The sequence below is a fragment of the Brassica oleracea genome, chromosome C3 (genome assembly GCF_000695525.1).
Source record: "Brassica oleracea var. oleracea cultivar TO1000 chromosome C3, BOL, whole genome shotgun sequence".
Taxonomy (NCBI): domain Eukaryota; kingdom Viridiplantae; phylum Streptophyta; class Magnoliopsida; order Brassicales; family Brassicaceae; genus Brassica; species Brassica oleracea.
In genome coordinates this window covers 41,318,566-41,330,755 of record NC_027750.1, presented here as the reverse complement: position 1 = coordinate 41,330,755, position 12,190 = coordinate 41,318,566, and the positions used below count along the sequence as shown (strand labels likewise).

At 42.1% G+C, this 12,190-nt stretch overlaps 1 protein-coding gene across 1 annotated transcript; it reads right to left on the bottom strand.

Moving 5' to 3' along the window:
• Positions 1–238: 238 nt before the first annotated feature.
• On the bottom strand, positions 239–1,911 carry LOC106330630 (protein FAR1-RELATED SEQUENCE 8-like). Its single transcript, XM_013769069.1, has 2 exons — positions 1,365–1,911; positions 239–1,320 (listed from the first exon to the last, which is right to left on the bottom strand). Exons 1-2 carry the CDS (start codon positions 1,909–1,911, stop codon positions 239–241), a joined length of 1,629 nt encoding a protein of 542 aa, XP_013624523.1.
• Positions 1,912–12,190: the final 10,279 nt, after the last annotated feature.

Here is a 12,190-nt window from a genome sequence, read left to right as displayed (position 1 = left end):
CAGCTGTGCTCCATAGGTTATGCAAGTGAATCTCGACAAGAGGAACCAGTTTGGTAACAATCGCCCCAGCCACAGAGTCCTTCCGATGTTCATTGAACCAGTCTGAGAACTTTTTGATGATTGTATCCAACAATGGTATTAAAGCATACCTCCTGGCGTCCCTAAAGACGCTGTTTATTGACTCCACACTGTTGCTAGTGTCCAAGTTGTATCTCACACCTGGGAAATAAACCCGAGGTCATGTGCGTTTATCCGTATGCTCCTCCAAATACTTGTACGCTGGAGGAAATCTCACCTTAAAAGATGCGTAAGCAGACTCGAACTCAGCCACCGTGTAACACCTAGCCAACTCCATAAATCTCCATGCGACTACGAATTTTGTTTTGTTACAAGTATGCCCTCTCACATTCTGAGACAAATGCCATATACAATGGCCATGGTGAGATTGTGGAAACACATTAGCTACAGCCGCGATTAGGCTCTGGTTTCTATCACTCATAAATACTAATTCAGAAGAGTCTGGTATAGCAGTTTTGAGCATCTCGAAAAACCATGTCCAACTAGCATTATTCTCACCGTCGAGTACACCAAACGCAAGCGGATAATGGTGACAATTAGGATCTTGAGCTTTAACAAATACTAGTACACCACCATATCCATTGTTCAGAAATGTGGCATCGACAACTATCACCTTCCTCATGGCTGCAAACCCTTCAATACAAGCTCCCAGAGCTACGAAGAGGGACTTGAACTTATTTGCCTCATCCAACTTCACCCCTGTTTTTGTTCCCGGATTGACATGCTCTAACATATACAAGTAGCTATATAGCATATTGTAGCTCTCTTCCGAACCACCACGCAACTCAAAAATAGCTAGATTTTTCCCTCTCAAGTCTGTGGAGTAGGATATTGTTACACCAAGTTTTAACTTTATAAGATCCATGATATCTTTCGGAACAGGAGTACTTAGTTTTCCAGGATATTCCTCATTCATAAAAGTTGCAACTAATTCTGCTGAGCCTTTCCTCTTGATGTTGCTGCTTTTACTTTGATTAGAACGAGCGCATGTATGCACACCCGTGTACCTCCTAACTGAAAAAATTTCAGTCTCTGAAATCTTTGCAGCTCGTAAACTCCACTTAGAGATTGCTTCACAACGTTTTAACACCAATCGTCTCCGGTCCGACTTTTTGATAACATAACGAAAGCATTCACCAAATGCAGCTCTATCGACCACCTCTTGAAGTGCTTTCTTACTTGGAAACTCCTGAAGCTTATATAGACCCAAACCTTCTTCCCAAGCCTCTATAACATGACTACCTTTTTTATATGTGGCTGCTCAACATACTTATCTGCAGCCATACCCGTCTCACATGCGGTGTTCGTCTCTGCCGCGGTGTCCGTCTCAGCTGCTGTGTCCGTTTCAGCTGCTGTGTCCGTTTCAGCTGTGGTGTCTGTCTCTGCTGCAGTGTCTGTCTCTGCTGCAGTGTCTGTCTCCGTTGCGGTGTCCGTATCCATAAAATCATTCTCTGCATCTATCGGATCCTTTTTTTTATTTGCCTGACCATTTTCTACATACAGAGTTATGACCTTCGGTCCGATTTCATCATAAACATCATCATTTCCATGCAACACTTCGTAGTTCATACCAAACGAACTTATGACCACTCTCGACACCTTCTCTAACTGATCTGATCTACTCGTCTCCTCCACTAACAAAAGATATCTACGGTTGTCTTTATCAACGGTTGTTAGGAAACCAAACAGATCATCATCATTACGAATAATTTGCTGTTCTTCAGATCCATACACCATCGGCATGCACTTCAATGCCAGTTTTACCTTACTTTCATCCAACGCAAGGTTTTTATACAACTTTTCTTCTAGCATTGCCAAACTTATATCCTCCATTGTTGTCTTCAAGGTTACACAAGAGATATCCCCTTTGAATTTGAAATAGCGCTCACATATTTCATCATTTTATCCTGCAAGAACAAGATAAAAAAGTTTTAGTTATACCCGTAGTTCTTAGTTCTACAGACTTGTCAACAGTTTTACCAAGTTTTACCTACTCTACAACAATTATCAGTTCTACTTGTTATACCTAGTTATACAAAGTAATGCTCAATGCATAAACAAGAACTCAAATGTATGTACGATTGATTGATCGGAGAGATCTCCGTGCAAAGCTACTCACAATTAAGACAATTCACGCACCCCAATGCATAACAATTTCATATATAAATGAACCAAATCATCCCAGAATCAATGTTTTTTCAACACTTTCAATTACAAACCCTAAATCAAATTTCTATCTTGCAGCTCGCTAAGGAGAGAATAACTAACCTGCATTACTACCTATCCGAAAGAATGCTAGCCGGTGGAAACGTTGCGGTCCGACGGCGTCACCGGAGTAGCTATCGACGTCGACAACAGAGTTGCTGTGAGGAAGCTGCGAACCAGAGACAATAACGATCTTCTCGGGTGGGAGCTGTAGAGGAGAGGAGCTTTCCTCCTCGAGCTGCGAGATTTGAGTATTTTATTTTCTTTTAATTTTAAATTTTCTTTTTCCAGAATTCCAATTGGATTGATTCGGTTTCAATTGAATTTAATTAATGAAACCCAGACCGAAACCCACACCAAACCCAGACCGAAATCCCCCCCAAATTCGAATTTTCTTTTTCTTTTTTTTTTTTAAAATTTTTTTTCCACCTTCCAAGGGCATTCTCGTAATTTCACGCCCACTTAATGAAAAAAGGCATAGACGATTATGGAGCCCATACGAAGTCATCAATCAAACTTTACGATAAAAACCGCGGAAAGTTCATTTTTATCGAAAGAAGTCGTAATAAACGCTTCAAGTCGAAAGACGGCCCAAAAGGACCTAAGGCATGACTCGAAGCCCACTTTACGATTTCTTAACCAGCAGCACGTAAACCGTGGTTAGAAACTTTTTAGACTCAGAACTCTCGACACTTAGAAACTCTGAGGCATTATTCTCGACATGCTCTGTTTCCATGACTGGCACCCGATTACCAGACAAACGTGCACAAGCAGTTCGATCTCTTGGTTCACTCTTGAACTACGTTTGGCTTGATCCTCGAAAGGGGTACGTAGGCAGCCTTTCATAAGGTTCTGTCCGAAATCAATCAAAAACCTTTTCTATATTTTCTTCGTCTTTTGTTATCAAGCTGCGAGTCAACTAGGTTTTAGCTTTTAGGCCGCTAGAACTAGGTAACTCGCTGACAGCCTTTGCGGCCAAAGCTTTTATGATCTCTTGTAATGATCGCAACGCTCTCACGCGGACTCGAAATAAGATCAACTGTTTTCTCTAAACTCGTTTGTTATCTTTTCATGATTTTCGCATATATTTGGTCACTTGCCGTTGGCTCTCGCAATGCTCTCACGCGGACTCGAAATAAGATCTACTGTTTCTCTAAACTCGTTTGTTATCTTTTCATGATTTTCGCATATATTTGGTCACTTGCCGTTGGCTCTCGCAATGCTCTCACGCGGACTCGAAATAAGATCTACTGTTTCTCTAAACTCGTTTGTTATCTTTTCATGATTTTCGCATATATTTGGTCACTTGCCGTTGGCTCTCGCAATGCTCTCACGCGGACTCGAAATAAGATCTACTGTTTCTCTAAACTCGTTTGTTATCTTTTCATGATTTTCGCATATATTTGGTCACTTGCCGTTGGCTCTCGCAATGCTCTCACGCGGACTCGAAATAAGATCTACTGTTTCTCTAAACTCGTTTGTTATCTTTTCATGATTTTCGCATATATTTGGTCACTTGCCGTTGGCTCTCGCAGAGATCCGGGACCTCTGGGAAATTAGGGTTTTCCTGGTTTCCTAATTTAAACGTAAATCGACAGTGCGAATTTCGGTTCCCACACTTTTCAACATCGGTGTCCTTATATAATCCTCTTAGAGGCGGTTTGCTCTTTCCCTTTCTGCCCTTGGTTGAGTTTATCACTTCGCGGAAATATTCCATTTTCCTTCGATCATCGTGTTTATCTTTGAAAACTTCACATTTATGCTCCGAACTTGACATTTATCTTCTCCTGCATAACAAAAGATAAACCGTCATAACGATTGGACTTGATTTGGCATAAAATCGTAAGTGGGCTCTTAGCCGCGTTCTGGGCCCTTTTAGGCCGTTTTCCGACTTAGGCGTTTTTACGATTTTATAAAAAGAGCACTTTCAAAACGACGTCGATTCCGAAGAACATTCAAATTCCTCGTACAACGTAGGCAATTCGAGGTGTTCAACTAACCGTTGCCATTTTATACGATCAATCCAAATGTTATTCGAGAGAACGAGTTCTTGCGGTTTTTAAATCGTAAAGTTCCAACGGTAACTCCGATCGAGATGAAACAAGAGCAGGTTCGTTCTAATCCCGAAGGGGGAAGCTGCGAGGACGGGATGAAGACAGCACGATCGTTCCAGCTTGGAGGATGGCCGAGCTGGTCGCGTGTTCGGTCCAACTCGGCCATCCGCTGAACTGGACTGGTCCAGCTCGGCGGATGGCCTAGTTGGTCGCGTGTTTGATCCAGCTCAGCCATTCGCCGAGCTGGTCGCGTGTTCGATCCAGCTCGGCCATCCGCCGAGCTTGTCGTGTTGTCGATCCAGCTCGGCCATCCGCCGAACTGACTGGTCCAGCTCGGCCATCCGCTGTCGATCCAGCACGACCATCCGCCTAGCTGGTCGCTTGGTCGATCCAGCTCGGCCATCCGCCCAGCTGGACTGGTTCAGCTCCGCGGATGGCCGAGCTGGTTGTTTGGTCGATCCAGCTCGGCCATCTGCCGTGCTGGACGGTGTGCTCTGTCCACCCTTCAGTAAAACGGGCATAACTTATGCTACAAGATGTTGATTGACCTCAGACCAGTGGCATTGGAAAGCTAACTCAAAGCTCTATCTTGTACTCAATAAAAGCATGGGAAGGTCTTCATCCATAGCTAAACATATGACGCGTCTGTGCAGTTCTACACCAGAAAAGGTCCGAACGAACGAGTTGGACTGCATGTTTGTACCCGTGATCCATTTCTCTCGAGAGTGTGTCGAGTAAACTTTCGTACAGAAACACAATTTTTGGACGTTTATTTCGAGATTACCGTTTTTTACCCCAACAATGTTTGCTTCTTGTCGATTCGTCGTATAACCTTTTGAATAAAAATTATACAAAATTTTTATTGTGAGAAATATTTTCCAGGGAATTTCAGACATTGACTCCGTTGTGACCGATTTTGACCCAAACATGCACCCTTGCCATCGATCGACGGTGATGCCAGAATATGGGCGGAGCATATTTTATGACCGACTGAAGCCAAAAAGCAACCACAAATTACCAGAATACCCTTGGACGACCTAAAACCCTATTTATGTGTTTTCTAAGCCATTGTTGACGGCTACGCATTCTTTACGCTTTTTTTTATTCTTTTTCTAGATTAGGAGAGAAAGAAGGAACTCCTTCGGAGTCCTCCTGGAACTCCTTTGGTTTTTATATCTATTATATTGCAGTTTTATATCTATTCTTTTTTTTTTGATAAAAAAAAGATATAAAACTGCTATAGAATAGATATAAAAACCAAAAGAGTTCCTCCTTTCTCTCCTAACCTAGAAAAAGAATAAAAGAAAGCGTAAAGAATGCAGTTTTATATATATTCATCTATGATTTATGTGACAATTTTCATGCTTGAATAGATCCACCTGTTATGTTTAGGGTTCAAATAGGTTATGAGAGATTAGCCCCAAATATAAAATTGCTAGGTTGTGATATTCATCAAAAGGATGTTCTTTCTGCATGTGTTCTACAGTCGCGAACTAGAACCCTGATCTTAGAATCATTTGGCACAAGTGATAGCTTGGTTTTTTCTCTGAATAGATCCTCATTGAACAAGGATTGCTAGAAACAAGTGATAACTGATCTAGGAACGCTAGTGAGTACTTTATCAACCAGCACGCAAAGCTTACTAGAAGCGTGTCGATCGATATTCCAATAGAATAATCGATCGACGTCGTGAAAGGTGTATCGATCAATATTCCTCAAGAATCATCGATCGACACTTTCTAATTTATCGACAAATGATAGTTGAGATCATTAGATAAAGTCAATAGACGAATCTAGAAAGCGAGAGCCAATCAATTTGTTCTTAATTGTTGAGCTCTTTAATATCTTGCTCTAGCAACCATCCTTCCACCAAACAACTCTCGGTTACATAACCTTGTTCGCCCCTGAAATTTTCTACTCTATAATCTATTAGCCTAGCTTAATCATATAACCACTAGATCTTTTGTGTTCCCTAGCTCCCTGTGAATTCGATCCCTAAGTGCTACAACTCGACCTCTTATATGAGAGAGTATAAATTACTCCTTAGGGTAATTTGAGTGATATCAAATTTGGCGCCATTGCCGGGGAGCTTTGATCGTCATTAGCCCTTGTCTAGTTAGATTTAGTATAGGTTTCAGTACTGTTCAAAAAAAAAACTGATAATTTTTTTTTTTTTTGTGTTTCAGGTACATGCATATGAGTACCAAAAAGAACAAGGGAATAGGGCTCTTACCAGTAGAGCCACTGGATTTGAAACGCGTGATCCATAAGTCTAAGAGGGCAGTCGACACCCTCCAAGCAGCGATTGGTAGCGTAGAAATCCAAGCATCGATTGACACTGTTCATCCCGCGTCGATCGACACTGTTCACCCAACGTTGATCGACACTGTTAAACTAACCTCAATCGACACTGTTCATCCCGCGTCGATCGACACTGTTCATCCCGCGTCGATCGACACTGTTCATCCTCTGTCAATCGACACTGTTCATCTAGGTACTGTTCATCCCCTGTCGATCGACCCTGTTCATCCCCCGTCGATCGACCCTGTTCATCCCTCGTCGATCGACACTGTTCATGATGAGACTGTTTATCGGTGAAAAATGACACCACTTGTGGGGCGACAAAGAAGATTAAACTGCTCATACTTAAAGATGACGAGAATGGGATGTTAAGAGACGAAGAAGGCAGCACTCGAAATAGTGCATGACAGTTGATTAATGCTCCGGGTGCTGTGATCCCTGATGTGATTGTTGTTGCTCAGATGAATGATTTTGATCTGAGCCGAGAATGGTATGATTGGGTAGGTATGAAATAAATCCCTTCCAGGGTATTATTCGTGAAGATATCAGAAACCACATCGAAGAGCTTGAGGATCTAGTTTCAAGGAGTGAGCAGAATGAAATATCTGTAGACCACATACTCTGTAAGATCTTCCCTTATTCCCTCTCTAGAGATGCATTCCGCTAGTTCAGACAGCTGCATCCAGGATCTCTAACCTGCTGGGAGGACATTACAAGCGCCTTCTTCAACAAATTATCTATGAAGCAGCAACTAATTTAGAGATTGAGATGAGATCTATGCTGGGGTATATGGTAGAGGATGATGAACAATATGGATCTGGAGAGCCGAGAAGAGTTGAAGAAGCCGATATTAGTGACACGAGCTCAGCATTGATCGACACCACGACCTTAATGTCGATCGACGGCACGACCCCAACATCGACCGACAGTACAACTTCAACGTCGACCGACGGTACGACCTCAACGTTGACCGACGGTACGACCTCAACATCGAACGACGGTACGACCTCAACGTCGACCAACAGCAAGACCTCAACGTCGATCAACGGTATGACCTCAAAAACGATCGACAACACCATCTCAGCATCGATCAACATAGACTTTTGCTGTCGATCGACACCTCTTGAAATCCCTGGAGGTTCGAATTGTCCTCAAGACATTGTAGACTCGACACTAGAGAGCACCGGTATATCAAGCAGCTATCTTGCCCTAGATGTAGACAGAGAGATCACCATGGAATATTTCTTAGAGCTATAGGATTGCTTGAAAGTACTGGATGGAGCACAACGTGAAGATTTGGGTCAGAACTTAGTGAAGCAGCTTGATGACGATCAGCACACTTCGCGGAAAGATCTGGAAACTTCACCAAAGGCAATCATCGATCGACACCGCCCACCCGACATTGATCGACAACGCCTAACAAATACCGATCGACACCACCCACCTGATATCGATCGATGCCCATTCATGGACGAACCACCGAGGTGCCTAGTTGAGCTGGAATATGTTGAGGATAGGATGTACAAGTCCGAGGTCTCACACCTTGCTGTCTGCGAACATCATAGACCACATATCAGCACAGAAGAAGCTGTGAGGTTTCACAAAAGAGTGAAAAGGATACATGATCCTATGAAGATTATGATTCCATGCGCTGTAGTTGAAGCCGAATCTCCTATTCCACCTGATAGAAGTATGCAGTTCAGTTCTTACATTGAGGTATTGGATGATCATCAGCACGTAGAAGCTTCTCAAAGAGGGTTGCGATTTAGAGATGAAGTCGATAAGGGCCCAGCAGAAGCAGCATCGGTCGACACCGACCGGATACCATCGAAAGACAACACATATGCAATATCAAACAACATCAACAAGCCGGCATCGATCGACGTTACCACTTCTCCATCAATCGACACTGGGCGCGTATCAAAGCAGAAGGAGTTAAATGTGTGTGGAAATCTTTTTGATGGAGAAACCACCACACGATCAGACAAGTCTGGGGGAAAGAAAAGGAGGAATTGGAAGAAGAGGAAAAGGACCAAGGGAGGCTCTCAGTTATCATTGATCCCTCACTTCTCAGATGGTGTCAGGAAGTCTAGAGAGCGCAGCAGATGCTTATCACAGCCATTTGCAAAGCTTCGAGCACTTCTTATTGCTGAGATGTGATATCACTCAAATTACCCTAAGGAGTGATTTATAATCTCTCAAATAAGAGGCCGAGTTGTAGTACTTAGGGATCGAATCCACATGGAGCTAAGGAACCAAATAAATCTAATCTGATTGATTAAGCTAGGTTGATTTAATGATTAAATGTAAAGTTGAAAGTTTTATGAGCAAGGTAATTGCTCGATTGATTTGATTGGGGTTTGATGGAAGGATGGTTGCTAGACTTAGGGTTTCTATTCAGGTAATCAGGATTATAATCCTTCAGATGCCTAACAAGTTGCATGCATGATATTATAGAGCTCAACACTTATAAACAAACCATTAGGCTTTCGCTTTCTAGGTTTGTCTATTGACCAATGTCGATCGATTATTCTATAGGAATATCGATCGATATACTTGATGAAACGTCGACCGATTATTCGATTGAAATATCGATCGACGCCTTGGTCAAGCGTTAATGCGCGGATTGAATATGCTCACTAAGCTTCCTAGATCAGCTCTCGCCCACTCTAGCAATCTTAGCTCAATTAAGATGGATTCAGGGTGAGATGCAAGCTATCGCTTATGTCTACAATTCCTAGGGCAAGTTCTAGGTAGCTAATCTAGAGACAGAAATTAATGACAATCCTAATGATGAATATCACAACTTAGAAATCTATTGTTGGGGCTAATCCCTCATAACCTATTTGACCCCTAAACCTAACAGGTGGATCTATTCAGACATGAAGTTGTCACAGAAAATCATAGAAAGAATGGACGAATATAATAGATAAAAGCAATAAATAAACCAAAGGACTTCCAGGAGAAATCTGAAGGATTTCCTCCTTTCTCTCCTGACTAAGAACAATGAATAAAATAAAGCCTAGCCGTCAACAATGGCTTAGAAAACACATAAATAGGGTTTTAGGTCGTCCAAAAGTATTCTGGTAATTTGTGGTTGCTTCTGGGCTTCAGTCGGCCATAAATATGCTCAGCCCATATTCTGGAATCACCGTCGATCGACTCCAAGGGTGCAACATCGATCGACAGTCCTTCATCTCCTCGACAGCTTCCTCTCGCGAGGCAGACTGACCACTCTTCAGTAAAACGAACATAACTTCTGCTACAGGGTGCTGATTGACCTCAAACTGGCGGCATTGGAAAGCTAATTATAAGAAATACTTAATTGATGGCGGCATTGTACGTATAAAATATTATTAATTATATGAAAACTTATTTGATGGTACATATAAAATACGATTAATTATATGATAACATATATTTATAACCTATGATGACACATATAGGATATATAATAGTGATTAGGGGTGGGCGTTCATGTTCGTTTTCGGGTTTGTTTGGGATTTCGTGTTCGGTTCAGATTTTTTAGGATTCGGTTCGGATTTGGATAACCAATTTAAATTGGTTTGGTTTAAATATTTGGATAGAGAATTAATAATTATTTAAGTATTTTTGGAGTTCTGAGTATATTTTAACTATTTTAGATATACGTTCGATTATTTGTATATATTTTCAAGTATCTAAACGAACTTAAAAATATCACGTATATTCTGATGTTTTTATATACATTAAATCTAAAAATAATTAATATATATAAGTATATAAATCTATTTTGGATACCCAAAATACTCCGGTTCGGATCGGATTAGGTTTCAGTTCTTGAAATACCAAAATTTTGAATAATTTGGATATATAATCAATTTCGGTTCGGATTTGTACTACTTATTCGGATTGGGATCGGTTCGATTCTTCGAATTCGAGTTTTTTGCTCAACCCCAAATAGTGACATAAAAAACAAATAGCATCAGATTTTTTAAAGCCCAAATAGCATCATATGGGTTGAGCATATTTTATGACCGGCTGAAGCCCAGAAGCAACCATAAATTACTAGAATACCCTTGGACGACCTAAAACCCTATTTAGTGTTTTCTAAGCCATTGTTGACGGCTATGCATTCTTTACCGTTTCTTTTATTATTGTTCTAGGTTAGGAGAGAAAGGAGGAACTCCTTCAGAGTCCTCCTGGAACTCCTTTAGTTTTTATATCTATTCTATTGCAGGGCGACATAGAAGATTGAAGTGCTCATACTTAAAGCTGACGAGAACGGGATGTTAAGACCCCTTCCAGGGTTAAGACCCCTTCTAGGGTCAAGACCCCTTCCAGGGTCTTCTTCGTGAAGATCGCAGAAACCACATCCAAGAACTTGAAGATCTAGGTTCAAGGAGTGAGCAGAATGAAATATATGTAGACCACATACTCTGTAAGATCTTCCCTTATTCTCTCTCTGGAGATGCATTCCGCTAGTTCACACAGCTGCATCCAGGATCTCTAACCTGTTTGGAGGACACTACAAGCGCCTTCTTGAACAAATTTATCTATGAAGCAGCAGCAAATTTAGAGATTGAGATGATATCTATGCTGGGTATATGGTAGAGGATGATGAACAGCATGGATCTGGAGAGCCGAGCGGAGTTGAAGAAGCCGATATTAGTGACACGAGCTCAACATCGATCGACACCACAACCTCAACGTCGATCGATGGCACGACCTCAACATCGACCGACAATACGACTTCAACGTCGACCGACGGTACGACCTCAACGTCGACAGGCGGTACGACCTCAACGTCGACCGACGGTACGACCTCAACGTCGATCAACAACAAGACCTCAACGCCGATCCGACGGTATGACCTCAGAAACGATCGACAACACCATCTCAGCATCGATCAACATAGACTTTTGCTGTCGATCGACACCTCTTGAAATCCCTGGAGGTTCGAATTGTCCTCAGGACATTGAAGAATTGACACTAGAGAGCACCGGTATATCAAGCAGCTATCTTGCCCTAGATGTAGACAGAGAGATCACCATGGAAGATTTCTCAGAGCTAGAGGATTGCTTGAAAGAATTGGATGGAGCACAACATGAAGATTTGGATCATAACTTAGTGAAGAAGCTTGACGACGATCAGCACACTTCGGGGAAAGATCTGGAAACTTCACCAAAGGCAAGTATCGATCGACACCGCCCACCCGACATCGATCGAAAACGCCTAACAGATACCGATCGACACCACCCACCTGATATCGATCGATGCCCATTCATGGACGAACCGCCGAGGTGCCTAGTTGAGCTGGAACATGTTGAGGATACGATGTACAAGTCCGAGGTCTCGCACCTTTCTGCCTGCGAACATCTTAGACCACATATCAGCGCAGAAGAAGCTGCTAGGTTTCACAAAAGAGTGAAAAGGATACATGATCCTGTGAAGATTGTGATTCCATGCGCTGTAGTTGAAGCTGAATCTCCTATTCCACCTGATAGAAGTATGCAGTTATGTTCTTACATTGAGGTATTGGATGATCATCAACACGTAGAAGCTTCTCAGAG

Excerpts from the sequence above, each read along its gene's own strand:
- LOC106330630 (XM_013769069.1), bottom strand. The coding sequence starts at position 1,911 with ATGGAGGATATAAGTTTGGCAATGCTAGAAGAAAAGTTGTATAAAAAC. Across the intron at positions 1,321-1,364 it reads GAACACCGCATGTGAGACGG|GTAGTCATGTTATAGAGGCT; the intron begins GTATGGCTGCAG and ends CATATAAAAAAG.